Raw genomic sequence first — 21,276 nt, 5'->3', positions numbered from 1 at the left:
GAGTCAGAAGGCTGCCATGCACTATTTATCCCTCAGCTACACATTCAAACGACGCTTTAAATAGCTTGTGCCAGACACTCAGCCTTGGATCCCACTGTCTTATATAACACAGAACTGGTTCAGACATGATTCACCAATCGAGGACCCTGGCAAACGTTAGACTGTTTTTGTCTTTGAAGAACGCTGTCAGACATAAACACGTCTGATTCCTGTCTGAGGATGTGGAACACGGGCGTCTCAGTTTGGATCCAAAACACAACCGCTGATTCGATTCAGTTCGATATGGAAACAAAGCAGTCTGTGGCTCATCGGCTTTTTTATTAATTTGACATTTTTTTGAACTATTTTTAATGACTAATTATCTTCATTTTATTTTAAACTCTTCTGTGACATAAAACGATTGCTTATTTCCCTCCTTTAAAGGACCAGTTTGACACTTTGAGATGCAGGTTTACACCTTTCTTGCTGCAGCCAGAGAGCCGAGCTTTGCAAAAACAGCATGAGAAAAGGGAGAAAACATCTTTCCTTGCTCTGTGCGACAGTGAAAAATATTCCTCCAAAGCTCAGTAATTAACTCTCTTTATGTTTTTTGTTTTTTTAATTTCAATAAAAAATTAAAGGCCAAAAGTGCCTCGTGATCGTGTGGAAGATTTCAGCCTCCGCTTCCCGCCAAAAAAAAAAGCAGAAGACCATCACATAACGAGTCGTTCTGTCAGTGTGCAGTTCAAGAGTGTATTTTCACTCCCATATTGTTAAATAAATCAGCAGCACACATTTGTAGTCAAGTGCTCTGACAGATGAATAACACGGATCCAAGGAGGTCAGAGTCGGGGCTCTCTTGTGACTTGGCCTATCTTTTAAATGAAAAAGCTTCTACAGCGATGGCGAGTCGGGCTGATGGGAGACAGAGATGCGTTAGAAAAGGAAACATTAAAAAAAAATAGAAGTGTGAGGCTGCGGCTGTGCAGATTATGCACACAGTTGACTGTTTCACAACCCTCCCACGGAGAGTGTGCTGAACGGGAGCTTCTCTTTGATCACCTCTCTGGATTAACTGACGGTGGGTGTGTGTGTGTGTGTGTGTGTGTGTGTGTGTGTGTGTGTGTGGTGATGGTACAGAGGTGCAGGTTTACTCGAGCTTACTGTGGTGATAGCAAGGAAATATCTGTCCTGATCTCTTGAAGAACTTCTCACTGTACAGCTGAGGTTGAATATTTGGATGCTCAATGAATAAAACAATGAAGGATGCTGCATCGCTCCGTCTACCGAGGACCTACCATCGTCCGCCGAGGCTTCGCTGCTGTATCCGTTGTAATCAGCCGTCAGAGGGCTGTACTTCTGACGCCTCTCCCAGCTGAAACCTCCGGCGTGTTTGACTTTGGAGGCCGCCGTGGCGCCTCCCCGGAGGCCCTGCGAGCGGCTGACGGCTTCCTGGTACTGACCCATCACTTCGTCCTCGCTGTCCGACGACGAGCCCTGCAGGTCGGCGCCGGCCTTGTCTGTTCGGGGGAACAGAGACACAGAGTCTGATTGAAATCAGGTAGACTGGCAGCCTCTGCTGGCGCCACAGCTGCACTTGAAACTGTGGAAAAAAAAAACAAAGACGACTTTGAATTCTTTCCCAAAGATGAATTTCAGTTTGGATTTTTTTAATTAACATCTGAGATAAATCTGACACGAGGAGGGAGAGACTGATACAGAATACATGAAAAGCCAAAGCCAGAGAATATTGAATTAGTCATTTTAAAATAATCATGACTGTGGTGGAGACAACATAGGAATTTGATTTAGACATTTAATTAGTGTTCTGTAGTATAAAATAGATGGAAGAAAGTATCAATCCTCTGACACTCATCCTGCAACGCTACTTCCTCCATTTCATTCCTCCTGCATCAAAATATCGACATTTCCCCGTCCAGCGTTTTTTACTGGTTAAATTCAGAGAAAATTAGAAGATGTCACAATTTGGATTTATTGCATCTCAGACTTCTGTTGAAGTCTGAAATGCTGTTTTTGTTTGTTTGTTTTTGTCAAGTGGGAAACTGGAGATGGATCCAGATTCAGATCCAGATCCAGATTCAGATTCAGATCCAGATCCAGATTCAGATTCAGATCCAGATTCAGATCCAGACTCAGATTCAGATTCAGATCCAGATTCAGATCCAGACTCAGATTCAGATTCTGATCCAGATCTAGATTCAGAACTAGATCCAGATCTAGATCCAGATTCAGATTGAGATCCAGATCCAGTTTCGGATTCATATCCAGATCCAGATTCAAAACTGATCCAGATTCTGATCCAGATCCAGATTCAGATCATGATCCAGATTCAGATCCAGAACTATTAAGTAAAATGGAAAATAACTTTTTCTCCTTCATGTCCTCCTAAATTTCGTCTACAAAGTTGATGTCTGAATGTCTTTGATATCATTTATGTATCAAATCATACTATTGGTGTGTAAGATGATTGACACATTAATATATCAAATGTCTTGAGAAATTCAATTCAAACCTTTGAACTTAAAAAGTTGCCATCTGCTTTAATTCATGATCATTTGTATCATCAGACTAGTTTATAGAGACACATATGCACTTTACATGTTCCTGATTAGTGCACAGGATGCATGAAGTCATTTATATGGAGCCACACACTTTGATTATATATTTATAATACATAGCTACAAATAAGCCTGTATTGCACGGAAATACTCACTTAATGTTGCTGCCATTGATCTACTGTTTTACTGATCTCCTATACTGTCCAATTACTGTTGTCTTTTTGAAGGGACATCACGGCTCTGAGGACGCACACTGTCTTCCCGCTGGGTTCTGTGTATGTGGCTGAGATGACAATAAAAGGAACTTAAACTTGATAAAACAGAACTTGTTGTCTTTTCTTCTTCTGTCTAAAACACTCGAGTCAAGAAGGAAACGGTATTTGTGTGCCTCAGTTAATAAAAAGGTGCCAATAGAGAGAGCTGCTTTGAAGGACGAATGACAACAGGTGTGTGTAGTTACGAGCCAGCAGTTGTAAAGGTGTTTGAGTCACTGACGGCTTCAACAAAAAAAAGACAATTAGACAAACAAGACAGAAGAGAGGGAGTCCGTTAGAGTCAGAGGAGTTCAGCAGGCAGCTGTAGTCGTGTCACAAACTCTTGCAATAATAATGTTGCCATGGTGCTCCGTCCACAATCACACTTATTATGCAACACAGCGACTTGTTATGCAACACAAAAAAAATTATGGAAATATTTTGTTTTTTAAAAGATGTCTTCCATGTGGAGAGGTTTAACATACTGACATGCATTTTATACAGAAACATAATAAATTTGTGAATTTAAAAAGAAAGATTTTATGTTTGTGAAACGAAGATATGGATTGTCTATATGCTGATTTTTGAGGGTATATTAATATATAACGGTGGTCTTGATTTGGACTACATTATATGAAGTGGTATTTTTCTCTGCCAGGCACATGATATATATATGAGGGGGTAATTAAAAATAGAAGAAGGAACACAACATAGCAGAGAAAAGTAGGTGATATTTGTTTAGTTTGATCTTAAAGAAAACACAATATAATATCCTATAATATATGCAACATGTGATGCCATAATATGTTGAAATGTATTTTTTTTAAATGTTGCATTTGTCAATATGCTGCATGTCAGTAAAACAGCCACGACAACACCATTGTGTTTACGACTGAAACAGTTGTGGCTCCGTGTTTTCTCCAGCAGGGGGCAGCAGAGCTTTGAAATGACTGCAGGCTGGAACATTTCCCATAATGACTGAAAAAAAATCTCCAAAACACATGACGGTCACAAAATGTGTTTACTTACAGAGAATAAATCACAAACAGTAAAAGACTGTCAGAGAAACAGTTTTTCTATAAAATGCCAGTTTTGGCAGAAAGGACAAGCAGAGTCGTCTTCTTTCACCAAATTGCTTTTAAATGTAACACACTTTATGAAAAATAAACATCATTGTCCCATCTGTCTGAGTCATCGGGCAAAGCGGAGTCACCTCATGTTACACCGCATCCCTTTGTTGTGAACCGAGTGTTTAGCAGGTGGCTTCTCAGGGTGGAGACGACTCCCTGCTCGGGCTCCCCGGGGCCGCCAACCTTTTAAACTTCTGAAGCCCGGTGGACGGACGACAAGTAAACAGCCCTGAATCTGTCAGCAGCAGTAATCCCTGCATGGGCTGACAAAGGCCAGTGGCAGGAGGACAACGGCTGCGTGCCGAGGTCAGGGCCTTCATCACTTTATGAAGACGATGGACGACACCAATGAGGTGGAAACCATGAGCGGAAAAACTCCTGGAAGCTCTTCAGAGGGATCGTTACGGTGTCAAACTAGTCCCTCTCTTTGTTTACGTCAAATATCTATCTAGTTCTCAGGTATTCTGTGTTCAGACGAGTAAGAGCATTATTTTACGTCAAAGTAAAAACACACAATCTCAAAATGTTCAACAGATGTTCAACAAATCCTGTTTTATTTTTTCTTTGGAAATTGTTATCCAATCAGAACAGTGTATTTGGTTCAGGTGGTGACGACGACAGAAGCAAGTTCACACGTGTACAAATCACAATAATTAAAATGTGTGAGGTCGTTCTGCAGAATAAAAATCAGAAACCAAACCTGAGCTCATACAGTGTGTGTGTGTGTGTGTGTGTGTGTGTGTGTGTGTGTGTGTGTGTGTGTGTGTGTGTGTGTGTGTGTGTGTGTGTGTGTGTGTGTGAACGCAGGCTCACCTTGCTGCTCGGTGTTTTTCCTGAAGTCATCGAGGCACTGGAGGCTTCCTGCGTTCTCCAGCGCAAACTTGTTGTTGAGGTACCAGAAGAGGAAGGTCATGAGGATGATGAAGAGTCCGATGGCCGTCAGAAACCCCAGCACCTCTGGAGAAACTGGGACACAGAAATTCCACTTGAAGTCGGTTGTTTGGCGTTTTAAAAAAAATCACTTAACGCACGTCACACTTTGGAAAATACCCGAGGCCACCGCCGAGATGGTTTTAGTCCCAAACGCTAACAAAGGAAGCGAAGAACATGAAAACGAACAGCATGCTGAACATGTGTTTCATATTTCCTGCCAACATCGAGACTATCAGTTTTTTTGTGATATTCTTTTTTACGGGACTTAGTGTTTCTCAATATTAAAATCCATGTGGTTTGTTTATGTCCAGGAGCATCAGACCGTCCTGCAAACATCAGTTCAACAGAGGAAAGGACCGGGAGACAGACAGAGACAGAGAGAGAGGGCCTAGCACTGTGGAGACGCAACCTGCTGGTTGCCATAGCAACAGGTTCAGGTGCAACATCACTTCACACACACACACACAGAGAGAGAGAGAGAGAGAGAGGCGAGTCAGATCTCATTAAACACAACAGTGACATCAGCAAATAAACATCAGGAGACATGCAGACGGGATTTATTGAACCAGAACGTTTGTTTGATGAAGCAAACGTATGACCTTCCACATCACGTATGACCTTCCACATCACGTATGACCTTCCACATCACGTATGACCTTCCACATCACGTATGACCTTCCACATCACGTATGACCTTTCAGCTACATGAGGGTACGATATCAGGAAGGTTTTTCTCTTCTCCCGATTCCAACGTTCAATAAGACAAACATCTTTGTCTTAAACCACCGCCGACTGTTTAATATAACAAATATTTAAAAAAAAAATGTAATATAAAACATTTCGGAGAACATTTCCACTTTCTAGACTTCAGCTAAAGTTCACCAGCAATCCACCTGCAGCGACTTCAGCAGATTCTTTGACATTTTACGTTGGCGAGATAATGAGGCGTCATCAGGGGGATGAAACGACTCCGGTCTGTCGTCTCCAGAGTGTCTCAAACATATGAAGTGCTTTACACCCCTGAAAAGACACGGAGGAAAACTTCGACCAGCAAACTGTCCAAGATTAAAATAAAATGTCGACATTAAAAAACGTAGAGCAAAAAGTTCGTCTCAAATGTATTTATCAAGTGCAAACGGGCTGAGTTTCTCTCATAATGAAGAAAACAACTGATGTTCAGACACGACTAAAGGCTGGAAGACAACGACCATCTTGTGGCAGTAAAGAGCTTCTTAAATCCATTTTTATTGAGTTTGACACACATATGTTGTTTACTGTGGTGAAACTATTCCAGAAAGTGCATCACAAAACCAGCAGATCCCAGACGGTGCATCATGAAATGAAACTGTGAATACTGATTTTTGTTTCCTCCCGTGTTGCAGAAGAGGTTTTTATTCACAGTTCAACATGTGGGATCTGAAAACACTAAGTTTGCGATGGAAAAAGTAAAGTTGAGCAGCGCTCGGCCTGCTCGCCGTCCTCCTGTGGAGAGGAGGGAGAACAGAGGAATGGATGGTGGAATAAAAATGTAGAATATGAGACTCCACCGACACTATCTAACTATGAAGGGTTGAAACTAGTGTAAAGGGGGACTCCGTCATTTTAATGATGCACTTTCATTAGAGACTAAATCAAAGAAAAGGAGTCTGAAATATTCCGATTTTTAGTTCCCAGCAGACCCAACATTTCCCACAATGCACCCAGGGCATCATTACCCTGCCTGCTAAAAGCCCACATCTTTCAAAAGTACACACCTGAGCTCTGACGATGACATCAGCGGACTTATTTCAGACTTATTAACATTAATTGCGAAGGTACTTAGCAGCAGCCAGCAGAGAACAGATGTCGGAGATGCATTGACCCGAAGGGCCGTGTGATAAAAGAGAAGACGAGACCAGGTTTTTAGCGCAATTAAAGCGAATATATTTTTCCCTCCTCTCATTGCAGCTGAGTGATGAATGAAGCTGAAATCACCGTATGTGAAGTCCATTTTGTTCAATTAGACCGAACGGTACAAATGGAAGATAACGAGAGTGATCTTCCACCACATCTTATTTACCGCATAATGTGTCTGTTGTCTGTCATTAATGTCTCGACTGAATGAAGCTACATTTGGAGGAAAAACATGTTTGTTCCTGTACTTTTGTTTTTGCACTCGAAATGACATCATTAAACAAACTTCTAATTTCAGTTTAAAGATGAAAACTTGTAGATTTAAGCTGACGGGGAGCTGCCCGGGTCGATGTAACAATAGGACTGAACAGCCAGACTCACACCTCAGGAAGTAAAAAAAAAAAAAAGTTACATAACCTGCTGTGCTTTTATTTCCAGCTCGTGTTCGCCTCGACTTTTGAGCCTGGAAACATGTGCGAGCGGCGAAAAGAATAATAATTTAAAAAAAAGTGGCCGATTTTTTTGTGGAGTAATTGTTTGTCCTCTGTCGTAATGAGCCGAGACTAGTGTTGGGAGCCCACGATGTTTGGTCACGGGGTGCAGCGGGAGCAGGAGGCGTCGTCCCGGGGGAATGCCTGTCTGCTCACGCTGCGCCAGCTCCTCACTGTTGACTGAATTATTCACAGCACAGATGGAGCGGCGGGGAAAGAATATTCAATGGTTACACTCCTGACTTAAAACTACAATATTTAGATTGAATATGCACGCAACCTCTGTGCTCGTGCTTCTGTCCTCTGTTTGCTCCCTTAATATAAAAAAAGAAAAGAAGAATTTTTCAATCCAAATAAATAATCTTTTTCTCCAGGAAACAGTGCAGCACCGGTGCTGTAACACTGCGTGGGTGCTGCGTGGTTTAAGCTGTCTAACATAATTTCTCATATTCCTTTTTGACTTCACCAAATCAAAAGTATTCCATTAAAACCCTGAGAATAGCCCTTAGATAATGTGTGTGGGACCGACTGATGACTCACAGGCAGATTAAACAATAACACACTTTGTTACACAAGAAGCGCAGCGAACAATAATGTGGAGAAGCAGCCTTGTAACAGTTATAAAAATCTAGCAGACCGTAAGTTCCTCTGAAGAACGAGAGGACTTTCAGGAAGACTCGGATCAAACTCTTTTTGAAACAGAGATATTTGTAATTTCACGACAGAATAATGACCGACAGATTTCAGATTCTTCTCTCATGATGGCAACAAATCCACGACAGCAGTGGACTGAGGCCGTTTCAGGGAATTATCGCCGACTTATATTTGGAATAAAAAAAACTAAATATGGAAAATATGACATAAAATGCTTTGCTTGCTGATAACCTGAAACGATTCAATGAATTAACAGACGTCTATAAAAAGAAACTGTAAATCAGGTTTATGCAGTGGAGATAAATGTGGATGCTTTGATTTCTTTTCATTGAGATTCAAAACTGTCAAATTCATCCCTTTCATTCAATGAAGCACTCGAATATCAAAATGCCAAAAAGAATAAGAAGCAGTTCTCTTCATGTTTTTATCTCAAAAGTCTGAAGTTATTAGTGACCCAAAATATTAAATGTTCCTTGATTTGTCATGATTTTCTGCCACTGTTGTTTCTGTTACGTCGCTCCGTGTTGCGTTCAAAATTGCGCGATTTTGCAACTGCTTTTCTCAAAACTTACAACGTAATCTGCAGTTTCAACACATTTTTGTGGAAAACTAATAAAGAGTCGAATGTAATAACGTTATATGATAATAAACAAACTGAATATCACGAAAATCTTGAAGTTATCAATTCAAAAATTATTTTTTGAATTTAGAGAACCTCAGGCTCAAAGTTATGAAAAGTTTGTGAATGTGACGTAGTTTTATGAAGCAGACAGCCTGTAATATATACATATATATATATATTTTTTTTTTTTTTTTAAAAAGAAGCAAAATCTTAATAAATAAAGGCTTTAAATGCTTTTTAGAAAATATTTATTCAACAAATCGGCCGACTGTGTTGACAAAAACAGACTTCAGTCTCTTACAACTGTAAGTGTGTTCAAAACTAATTTAATACTTGAATTATTCCCATGATAAGACCACTTTTCCCCAAAACACAGTCAGCCAGCGGTCGGCTGGTTTTGATGATGAGATCAGAGGTTGAAGAGCCTCGCTGACTGTAAAATGAGGAGTTAGTTTTGGAGATGAAGCAGATTTTGTTTGGAAAAGTCTGACTTTGTGCTGTAATACTTTCAGCAGGAACTTTTTTTTCATTATACATTTTGTGGGAATTTTGCTAAATTGCAAGTTCCTCCAAATGTTCTAAGTATTATTTCTTTGATTTCTTTGAGAGACCTAAAAACATGAAGGACGGTTGTGATTCTCTCAGACTGACTGAGTAGATGTGACAGACAGGTTGGTTCACTGTGTTGTCATGAGATGACCGAACAGGTGATCTTAAAAACATTGAACCTTCATGTCTGGTTAGAACTGAGTGACCTTGACTGGATCTCAAACAACTGACAACATGCATATTTATAAATTCACCATCATAATCCAGAACAGCCTTTTCAAGAGTCTCAACGCTGACGGTGTTCACCGGCGTCCTTCTCAGTCATCATCTATTATTACAGGGATTTCTGAGACGCAGGAGGACGCACTGGAAAAACGACATCTCCCACAATGCATTGAGGTATTTAAAGATCCCTCAAGGGGACGTTGCTGGGTAAAAGGACATCTGGAATGCTCAGCTGACATTGTTGTCATGGCGACCCACCTCAGGTATGTCAGTGATGTACCTATACAATGATGAACATCAGTGGAAAACACTGGAAAACTAATGGAGATGCGCTTTACCGCCACTGTTGACAAAAAAAAAAAAAACCGCTTGTTTATTGTGTTTCTGCTGAGCTCCGTCTGCATGGAAACAGTTGCTATGTTCAGTGTCAAAAAGAACAAAAAAAACCTCCTGAAAAACCACAAAAACCACCCACACACTCCACAGGCAGCTCATGAGCACTCTCAGCACTCCCATACACACTCCCCCCCCACACACACACACACACACACACACAATACCGACACAAACCTGAACACACAACACACACCTCTGAGATCTCAAAACGTTACAAAAAAACAAATGGGGCAGCCCAAATTATAAAACACACACACACACACACACACACACACACACACACACACACACACACTCACACACACTTACACAACCAGGCCACTCAGCTGGCTCACACACAACCCTCTAAAAAAAAACACCTTTTTCCTTCAGAAGAGTCTGTGAATATGAATTTTCCAGAAGAGAGGCGCCGAGTGCTCTCACTGAACATGCAGCTTTTCTAACCAGCTTTATTTGCTAAAAGCGTGTTTTTATAAAAAAATGTGGCAGCTGGAGAACCTTCGTGTCCTTCGGCAGATGCATCCACATCAAAAAACAACCCGTGTTTACGCACCCGGGAGGCACGAAGAGAAACACAACGTATTCATACAACATCACTACTTAAAAATGACCCTCACGGTGGAGCGGTTCGGCTCTTTACTGAATTAATTAGTAGCTATGGTAACTATGAATTCAACAGTTATTGCCGTTTTCTTTGTTAAATATTGAGGGTTACACCAGGATTATTTTGCATATATATGCTAGGGGCAAGCAACAGTAATATTTTTACGATGTTAACAAGACATGAGAAATATGTAAAATGAGGTCGCAGCTCTCACGATGTAATAATACTGGAGCACAGAAATGTAGGTTTGGGTTTAAATGTACTTTAGGATGCATTTGGGGTCCACCTGAGAATTAAAACTAATGATAAAGGACTACAAAAATATGCAAATAAATACACTTTCACTCATGAACAAAGTTTTTCTGTTAGACTGTGCAAACAACAAGTAATAAAAGTAAATATCTTTACGTTACCTCTCTCCTAGTTTCATACCCATACATACAAAATATTTACCGTATTGTTATTATTGTATTATTGTAATTTGTGGGCAGTAATCCAACATGTTTTATTGTGTATTTTTGGGTCTACTCTGACTACAACCTCTCCAGCATGTTATGAACGTAAATGAGCACAAATAACTATTTATTAACATCCACCAGATGAACCGTGAGAACCTACCTGACACCACCACAGATAATCCTCCGACTTTTCTCAGCTTTAAAAAAAACACTGAACACAAGCAGTGACACGCAGAACAACAAACACAAACCGTCCAACGACAGTGAACGTAACACGACCCTGAACACAACACACGAGTTTCAACAGTGACAGTTAAATAAAGGCTGATGGGGAAAGGTGGAGCGGGAGGTGCAGTGCAAAGGGTCAAAGGTCAACCTCCCAGAGCTCTGATCTGCCCTACCTTTTCTGACGCAGATCAGCTCATGTACTCCACAGTTACGGTCGCCACCTGGAAAGACAATGCAGGTTCAATGAGCCACGCTGTGATGGAGGGAACAGGAGACAGGACATCTAAATATGGTGGGACGCGTTGAGACAAATAGAACAACAACAAAAAAGGAGGACAGGAATAACACAGATAGGAGACGCTGACGGGGACACGATGGGTGTTCAGTGTACAAGCTGGTGGAGTTTAAAATAAACTGCTTCAACGAACAAACATTCGTCGGCCGTTAAAGACTTCTTCAAACAGTCTGTCGGTGACTCAGAAGCGCCAAACATAATTACATTTTCTTTTCTCCGGCCAAAGCAAGGCACTAATGGGCGATAACTCGGTGTGCACGGGTATTTATCTACTCAGTTAGATAATACGCTCCCCAAAGGCTTCAGGTGGGTTTCAACCCTCCAGATTTATTCTAACGTGCAGAGAGAAATGTCACATGACTGAAGGCTGAAAAGAGAAATGGGTTTATGTAATCTTTTGTCTCTATAACTCAACTTTAATAATGTGGTTTTTACTGGTGCAGCTCTTATTCCTGTTCTTAACTGGTTTTGCATCTTTTGAATAAAACCCTCTGCTCCTAAAACAACATGCAAAAGTGAGGAAAGAAAGAAGTGACACTGTCGAGGAACAGGAAACAGGATTGTTCACTGGAAGTTTAGCCTCCTGTAAAGGATGGGAATGGGGGTAAACAGCTAATCTGGCTCCCGACACCTCGAAACACCTCTAATAACAGATATATGATTTCTCGTTTGTTTATTCTAAATGGATCAAAAGTGACAAGTTACGGGAGCTGTTCCCGTTTGCTTCCACTGTTCATGCTGGTGTTTGCTTCATATCAGAGCAGATACTGCGTTACCAGGATCACTTTAACATTTACAGATTTATTGATATGTGGATAAACAGAGAAAGAGGAACTATCTATGGTTATTTGCTGCTTGTCTTATGTCAGTTATTTCCAACCTGTCACAGGATAAACCTGATGGCCGGAGACGTGTCACTGCAGCGGCCTGAAAATATGATCAGTTTCAAGGGACCAATTTAAAACGTATTGACTTTTACACTTGTGATAAATAGACGAGGCTTTATGAAGAAGAAGAAGAATGTTTTATGTGACAGTAAAATGAAAATCTGAGAGTTGTATTCAGACAAAGGAATCAATCTGATGACATCATAATAATAATAATGATAATAATAATCTATTGCAAGAGGAAATTGCTGGTTTTAGCCAAATAATCAACCAATGAACTAAGAAAACAAATAACAGTCAGATAATTGATCATTTAAAAATGAGTTGTCAGTGGTGTGGTCTCTCTTCCTGAAATAATATCCAATGGATGAAACCAAATATATTTAACACAATCTGAAATGTGTTGCCATTTCACATTTGACTACAACAAAAACTACTAAAGGACTTCTCTTTGAAGAAAAACAAATTAAACTGCAGTTTTTATTTTGTCTGAATCACCCTCAAAACGAGAACATCTACTGAAGTCGGTCTGACATTTACAAAGCCCACAACAATCTTGATTGAGCATCGAGGTGACTCACCATATTTCACAACACCCTCAGATGCCATTTCGAGGCACCTGATTGGCTCGCAATGATGTAAGCGTCTCCTTTTTCTCACCGTTTGACACATGAAAACATTCAGAGATCCATCTTTCCCACATTATACCAGTATCTTTCAGCTGCTATCCAACCCGGCACGTCTTAATATCAAACTATTGACAAACAAACATCTGAATATAAACAGGAAGAACCAGACAAACTGTGCGACATCATGCTGGTGTCATTTAGCAGCTGTAATTGTTGCTATCTCAGTTTAGCACATTAGCATGATAACTAATAAACACAAAGTAATGGGATGCTGATGGGAGTGGCATTAAGTTATAGTTGGTGGACCTGTTGGTGGTGCGTGATAAAAACTTAAAGGTTCATCAACGTTATTATGATTAAAGGGGAGCGATGTCTGTACAAACAATCCATTTTCAACCCAAATCATCAAAGTCAGTGTGATTGATCCTCTGCAGACCACGAATGTCTCGACTGCAACACACTTCTGAACCAACAGAGTGAAACTGACATTTGGAGATCCACGAAGGACGACAAAACTAAACGCAATAAATTGTGAAAATTGTGCAACAAAGAAAACGTTTCTGTCAATCACACCTTCCTGTGCAGAATTTAAGGATTGTGTTTCTTTACGCGTGTTTGATCAGAGAGTCCAGCATGGAGACCACCGTCCTGTGGCGAGACCACATTCAACCGGCGCGGCCTCGCTGCCGGCCTCTGTCTGCCTGCATCGGGTCGGACCTGCAGGCCGTGTTCAGCGGGGAGCGTCCGTGTGTCACGACGGTAGATACGGACACACTGAAATGTTATTCAGACTTCCCAGAGCTCGCCGGGACGTCCTGCACCAGACGGGCTTCCAGACAGTGATTGTAATTCAGAACTTTTACTCACACTTGTGAAGGCCTCCCGGTCTCCGAGCTGAGCGGCTCTGGGATCTGTCTGCAGGTTGAGCTTTCAAATCGCTCCGGCTGCAGCAGCTCTGAACGCTGGAGGCTGAAAAAGCACTAAAACAAATGGAGTCACGGCGGCGGCGGGCTGAAAGTGATTTATGGGCCTCGCTTCACACCACGCAAAGATCTGAACTTATAGAAGCCAAAAAAATAGAAAAATAAATCAAGAAACTTGATTATATTAAGATTTTTTTTTTTTTTAATGAAAGCCAGTGACAAGATTAAAAAGAAAGAAATAAAACAAAAGATAAAATATAAATTAAAAGTAAATTTTTGTCTTTGCAAATCAAAAATTGTACAGAAAGTCACAATTTTGACTTCCGATAATGTTTTTTAACGACTTTTATGTCTGTTAATCGTTCCCTTTAAACCGCTGACTAACTTTTTCTCATCTGCTCATTCTTTTACTCGCAGAAAAGGTTTTGCATGTAAACTACATATCTATAAAGAAATCAGTCTCATTGAGCTTCCAGGGATTCACGTTTGTTACTCATCTGTGCAGTCAAAGAACGACAAACACATCACAACAACAAAATAGAAACGTGGACAAATCTTGTCATGTATTCAGCATGAACATCTAAAATAAATAAAAATAAAATGTTAACACTGAATAGAGCACGCTAAAGTAAAATGTTACTGGCATTTAACTAGTTTAACCTCAATTCATCCTGAGAATTTACAGACAGCGTTCTGATGTTGACATTTTCCTCCTTGATTGATTGAAGTCATCCATCTTGAAAATAAGAAGCAAATAAGAGCCGGGCTTCCTCTGACGGCAGGTTAAGGTCAGTCTGTCTCACCAAACAACAATTTGACTATTTCATAAATATAAAAATTGATTTGTAGCTTGTAAAATGTGAATATTTGCTGTGATCTTGGCCATTTTGATCATTTTTTAATTTTTTTTTTTTTTTGCAGACTTGAATATTTATTGTGTAGAAAACTGATATTTCAATAAAGAAATAAGAAGTAGTAATTAGTAACTACTACTTTGAGGAACAGGTGTGTGCCATCACATTTGAAAAGGGTTGGCTCCATGGTGATGACGTCACAGCTGGCTGCATCGAGTTCAGCATGTCGTTCGTAGCCATCTCAGCATTGTAGAGCCAGAAGCGACCATATTTGGAAGAGCTGGGGAGGAGCCAGCAGACACTACGCCCCGCCCACCTCCCGCTCTATGAAACCTAATATCTCATTTTAATGATTGAATTAATTTAAGATGGACAGAGCATCGATCAGAAGGAGTGAGTCTAGTGACTGACGCCATATTGACTTGTGGGAAAAAAAAAAAGATTGACTTTTATGAGGGAAATGGAGTCAGAGGCTTTTTTGTTTTTATCAACCCCTCACAGCTCTTGGTGGTATTGGACTCGCTGCACTTCAGCACTGGCTTCACTTAAAAGGCTCTGAAGCTGCATCCACTTAAATATACAGTCTTTGGTTTCAACCACTCAGACTCTCCTCCTCCTCCTCCTCTCCTCCTCCTCCTCTTTCATTTGGCCCACCTCAGCTCCACCAACACTTTGCCCATTTTTGGACAAGCCGGGAGTCAGAAGCAGCCAAGATGGCGACAATCTGAGCCTCCCACACCGAGTTTTAAAACTCTTCAGGAAACCTAGAGGGCACATCGCAGAAGTTTACGTCCATTTCTCTTCACGGTTTATGAAAGTAACCTGTCGCTGCTCAAAGAGGAAAAATACTATCAGCTGCTTTTATTTATCGTCATGAGGAAAACTGTCAAAACCCGAGTAAGACCTGAACCGGTGTATTAACAGATAATCGGAGCACGTAAACACAGGCGGCCGCTCCGGGAAGATGTTCCGCCACAACATGAAAATCCTTCCTGCCAAACAAACAAGGAGCTGAGAGCCGAGTTCCTGCAGTCGTCCAGCACATCGATTCGGCAGCTGCGTGTGGGAGGAAGCTCCCTCTGCTCCTTCACACACGCACACGCACACACACACACACACACACACACACACACACACACAACCTTGTCAAAAATAACATTTTTCTTGCATGTGATCTTAAATACGCTCGTCAGAGTCCGTTGCTGTACGAGCAGCTCCAAGTCTTTTCCAAAACCGAACTCCGATGCCCACCTTGTAGTTTGTGCATCTTTTCTACCAACTGTGTTTCAGATCGAGAAGCATTTTCATCACCTAAAGTCTCACTTTGATCACAAAACATACCTACTAATACTATTTAGACTATTAAATAGGTAAATCAATTCATTTGTCTGAAAATATTAAGTGAAATAACATAATGGGAAAACAAACTCATTAACGTCCGTTGATAATTCAGCAATTGTTAGTGAATGTTTTCAGCGTGTAGCTGCATCACATCACAGTCGGTCTTCCTGTAGTGGACGCTGAGCTGAGGATATTTTCTGTGTTCAAATACCTCATTACATGGAGAGGTTGACCCGATCTCCTCTCGAGCCTGAAATAAATCAATCCGAAGCTCCAGCTGTGATCGATACGCTGTGCGGCGTTTCCGAGTTCCCGTTTCTCGCCCTGAACTTCAGCTCTCGCCTCTGCGAACTAAATCAAGGTGAAGTTTGTGGCTTCGCATTCTTTCCCAGACGTCTGGGGTCGGGCCGGCAGCGTGATTTATTTTCGGGCTTGTCCTAGTTTCATTGAGGAATCTCCTCTAGCTGCCTGCTCTAATCAGGCTGCTGAGGCCGACGCGTCCGGGTTCAGGAGGGACGCACCGAAGCCGCGACACGGAAAGTTGGGATGAAGAAACCGACCCGACGGAGACGCTGGCTGGTTTGAGGTCAGTGGAAAGAACAAAAAGGAAGTCGGGAAACAAACTGCTGGCGTTGCCCGAGTTAAGAATCTAACTCGTGCTGTAAAGGAGCAATTTTGGGAAATACATTTATTATTTATTACTGATATTATTAAGATTGGTAGCACCACACTGCCTGTACGGTAAATATGCTGCAAGCAACTGGCTCACTGATTCAACATGTTGGCTGATTGTCTGTTCAGTCGAGACAAAAAACAGAATCAGTGTTCATCACTGAGTTTTCATGGTGCTGCAGGTGGATTTTGCTCCAAGACAAAGCCAAGTTTTTCCCATGACAAGGCAAACGGATATTTTCCAAAATGTCAAACTATTCCTTTAACTTGAAAGCAGCATTTATTGATTTTGTTTTATGTGGGTCACTTTGGAAAAGATAATGACTTCTCTGTTATATCCTAAGTTGCACTTTAAGGCGAGAGGAACACCGTCTGACGGATTGTTTGGGGTGCTGATGTCCTCTCGGCAATAATTGATTTACGGGACAAATTTCTTGTCGGCACCCATTTACATAAAAATCACTCGGTGTCTTTATTGAAGCCGGCAGATTGACGGGTGATGCTTCATCGGGTTGTTCATGAACTCATGGTGTCATCATGGAGCGGTTTCAGATTCAGCTCCGGCTGAGCCAATCAGCTGCTGGAGGGTGCAGCACGTCAAAGATCAGCCGGTTCACCCGGCAGCTGAGCTAAAGAAGCTGCAACAGCTTCCTTCAGACCAAACATCTCCACGACAGAATCTGTTGGTCTGATTACTTTCTTTTGTGTGAAGTCACAGCGAACCGTTGCTCTATTTTACCATCTGCAGCCCCGAGCGATGGAAACACACTTTCAAAAATAGCACAGCTGATACCTTATTTTTAGAAGTGAAAAAGTAGATGTAAGTGTCGTCGTTTCACAAATAGTCTGAAGTTGATGATATCTTAAGTCTGGGATGAAGGCAGCAGACAATGTTACAGGGGAAACAACTTGTTCCTTTCAGTAAATCTATTATTCCCAACCGTCTCTGTATCTGATGACATATCCATCACTGTCATAATGAGCGTCGGATTAACACTCCCGCTCTAAGAAGGATAAAATGACCTGAGCTGAGACTCCCAACCGGACTCTGCGTCAGCTGGAGAACCAACCAATCACCGAACTGCACAAAATCCTCTGAGTAACAAATCTGTCGCCTCGTCTCAAACAGACAAAAGATCCAAAAATCGAACACGCAGCCTCCTGAAGGACGAGTCAGCGCAGAGCAGTGTTTCCTCGTGGAGAAAAACTACCGCTTATTAAAACCTCGGAGAAATCAAAGATTCCTGGGAGGATTAGCGAGCATACAGTTAAAGACAAGAGACTAAAGCTGCACTGAGAAGTGACGTCCTCGTGCACAACTCATCAGGAGATCACGTGCACGAGTCACATGATGTCGAAACTCATCAGTTTAAGTTCATGTGTGCCGGTTCCACCGGGAGTCGTCTTCAGGATCTCAGGACTTTTAGGCGTGACGCTGACGTTCCTGGCGTGTTGCTTCGTTGGTTGTAAAACTTGGACCGCCTCCACAACAACCTGCTAATGTGCATTTATATCTCATTAACGATGGGATGATTTTCAAACAAAGTGCAAGAACATTCAGGACTGAAGTTAACGATGTACGCCGTAATGACTTGTGGGAAAAAATGATAGGCTTTGTTTTTCATGAGAAAAATTGAATGGGGAGTCTTTGGAGCCAGAGCCTTTCTGGAGCCTACCCCCAGTGGTCATCAGTGGTACTGCAGTGGAAGGCACTTCCTCACTGGCCTCACTTTTCAGAGCTGGAAGATGCGTCCATATTTATGTTCTCTATGTGATAAACAACTTGATCTCCTGAGAGCTCAGTTTTTTGGTCTCCTCCAACAGCAGCGCCGTCACATCCACAGAGCCAAGTTCTGGTTCTTGATCAGCACCAGCACCTCCAGCCACGTGTTTCTGTGATATCACCGTGAACCTGAACACACTGTGCACATCAAAGTTTGTGTCCAACTCACAACCGAGACCCTTGAAAAGCTCCAGAAAAGTCGACAGCGATGAAGCATCGATTCTGGAGAGATGTGTTGAGTGACATGTGCATTTTAAAGACGGGCAGAACATCAAACTAATCAGTTTAATCATCAGGTCAAGAGCACCAGCAGGGGGATGTTCTGATCTCGAGCTTCACTCCGTCCTCTAACTCGTGACACTGAAGTCTCTCGGTTTAATTTATGCTCCATAACAGGAAACACTTCAACTATCAAAGTAATGTATTTCTCTCTTCCAGCTCTTCTATCTCAACTCAAATGTTCCACAGACGTTCTGGTTGTGAACACAACACATCCTGTTTCTCGCTCTCCAGAACGGAGCAGATGAAATATTCCTCGTTAGGAAGCCTGTTGGGATCATAATGGAACTAGAAGAGACCACGTGGTCCGTCTAACATCTAAGTCCGTCGGTTAGTGAGAAGTTACTTGAGAAGCTGCGTGAAGTCGCTCTGTGATCTTTTCACGGAGATCTCTCTGCTTAGATCCAATTAAGACGCTTAAGGAGCTCAGATTTAGTATTTAAAGCAGCGCGCTGTGATAATAAAAGATGATGATTCAGAGACGAATTAGCAAAATAAACAGACTCGATCACACAAGTGAATGTCATTGAATACATTATTAAAGTCTCTTAATCCTCTAAAATATGAGCCTGGAGGCATCGAGAACGCTGAAATCTGTGATTCACACATCACATTCGGCTGCAGAAAAACTATCATTTCAAAATGATTTCCACATTATGAAACACTCATAAAACACTGCCAGTTTCTTGAATCTTTTTTTTGTACTTTTACCGTTCAGTCATGTGTGTAAAACATTTTTAAAACTAAAATGGTCTTTTTAATGGAAGAAATAAGCAATTTCATCACCTTTTTTTTTATTACTTTTTACATATTAAAATGGAAAAATAAATGAAAGCTTCATCAATAATGGAGATGGTAAATGCAGACTGAATGTGTTTGTTGTTTGAAGGTGTTATTTAGAAAATGCGTCGGCACAAAATCACAAAAAGAGACAAAATTACGTATAAATTCTGTCAAGCAGAAACAACTTGTTTCTGGTTTTTTTTAGCGACGCCTCATGATGTTCACCCGACCCAACATCGTGAGTTCAAACAGGACCAGCCTCCCTTTGGATGCTGCAGGTGTCCGTCAGCCCTGCAGCTGCTGCATGAATCTCAGCGGAGCCGACCAGCTCGGGTGAAATATCGCTGCCAGCAGCCGCTGTAATCACGGCCTCTCAGGAAACGGCACTTTGCTGACTAATGCAGTGTGGAAGTTGAGGTCAGCGGGCGGGCGGGGGGGCTCTCACTCAGCCGAGGTGTGGCTCTCTGATGAACTGGGTAAACGGTATGATGGTGGCGAGACCGTGACTTATGATATTGGAAGTGACCACTGATGGTCTTCTGCTGTGATTTTTTTTTTTTACATTGAGTGAAATCCTGAATATAGAGGATAGGAAATATGAATTTGTGGCACTGAGAAGCTCCTTTTGCTTTTCTGTTACATGTTATGGAAAAAGATTGAAAATATGGGGAAAGAAACACCCTCAAGCCATTTCCAGTGTACTCTGTGTTCGTTTTCTGCATCTTTTCTGAATTGATTTTGTTTAAAAAAAAAAAAAGCATACAATTTAAAAAAAAAAATCACCATGTTTTTTCCAGATCCTTCATCACAACACTGATGAAGCTCATTCTCACCACTGTGTGTGAATTTCACAATGTAAAGTGTGATGAGCCCGAGCTGAGTGGATGGTACATTTAACAAGCTCACGTCACTGCTGTTTTCTAGAGGTGAACTCTGCTGTCCTATTTTTATTCCCCTTCCCACTGAAGACTGATGACCGTGTAAACTTTTACAAGCTCTTCTACCTTTTAATAAATGAAACAGAAACAACGATCTACAGTGGGGCTAATTAAGAACAACTTGTAAAACAAATGTAGCATTTTAAACCCAATCTTGTGATCACACAATGTAGAAAACACCAAACTCTGCATGGACTTCTACTGTACGCTCAATCCACGTTTCACTTTATGGTTTCCTGAATTCAATTTGCTTTCCAAGCTTTGCTTTTAACACAACTTTTAAAATAAAAACAAGTTTAAATATGTGTTATTTTCCACTTAATTTAGATCAACGGTATAATACTCCTATCAGCGATGACATTTTTCAGAGCACAGCTTTTCTCTGATTGAAAAGGAGAAAACAAAAAACGATTCCACTCCATTATATCAAAAACCAGGTCACCTATCATTAAAGCTGTGGCATGTCCTCCTTCCGGTGGCATTTCATGTTCTCCTACGCTGAAGGTATTACATTCTCAAAGTGATCGGACAAATGAAGCACCAAAAGCAGCTTACGACCTGCAAAGTTACATAAGCAGAGGTGAAGAGTGGACACGACAACCCGACAAACAGTCAGAGGAACCACAACGCAGCTCAATGAGGACAAACCAATACAAGTTGTGAAGCTGCAGACTGACGGACTTCTGCAGACTGACTGACGGACTTCTGCAGACAGACTGACGGACTTCTGCAGACAGACGGACTTCTGCAGACTGACTGACGGACTTCTGCAGACAGACGGACTTCTGCAGACTGACTGACTTCTGCAGACTGACTGACGGACTTCTGCAGACAGACGGACGGACTTCTGCAGACAGACTGACTGACTTCTGCAGACTGACGAGCCGCGAGCGGAGA

The 21,276-nt window shown here is 41.5% G+C and overlaps 1 protein-coding gene across 5 annotated transcripts in view; it reads right to left on the bottom strand.

The window, feature by feature from the left end:
- syt14a (synaptotagmin XIVa) overlaps window positions 1-21,276 on the bottom strand; it is a 36,841-nt gene that overhangs the window by 15,154 nt on the left and 411 nt on the right. For 3 of the 5 annotated variants that reach the window (XM_069172408.1, XM_069172409.1, XM_069172412.1), the window contains exons 2-4: window positions 11,169-11,216; window positions 4,756-4,908; window positions 1,278-1,499 (exon numbers count right to left, since the gene is read on the bottom strand). In XM_069172408.1, the coding sequence (XP_069028509.1) occupies window positions 1,278-1,499; window positions 4,756-4,908; window positions 11,169-11,216 (423 nt within the window). Of the gene's footprint in view, window positions 1-1,277; window positions 1,500-2,713; window positions 2,822-4,755; window positions 4,909-11,168; window positions 11,217-21,276 lie in introns of those variants that run through there. The other 2 variants (XM_069172410.1, XM_069172413.1) reach the window with 2 other exon arrangements.

The sequence above is a fragment of the Embiotoca jacksoni genome, unplaced genomic scaffold (assembly GCF_022577435.1).
Source record: "Embiotoca jacksoni isolate LCO1_2020_lvr unplaced genomic scaffold, fEmbJac1.0.p SCAF_53, whole genome shotgun sequence".
Lineage (NCBI taxonomy): Eukaryota > Metazoa > Chordata > Actinopteri > Embiotocidae > Embiotoca > Embiotoca jacksoni.
This window is presented reverse-complemented; position numbering and strand designations above follow the sequence as displayed.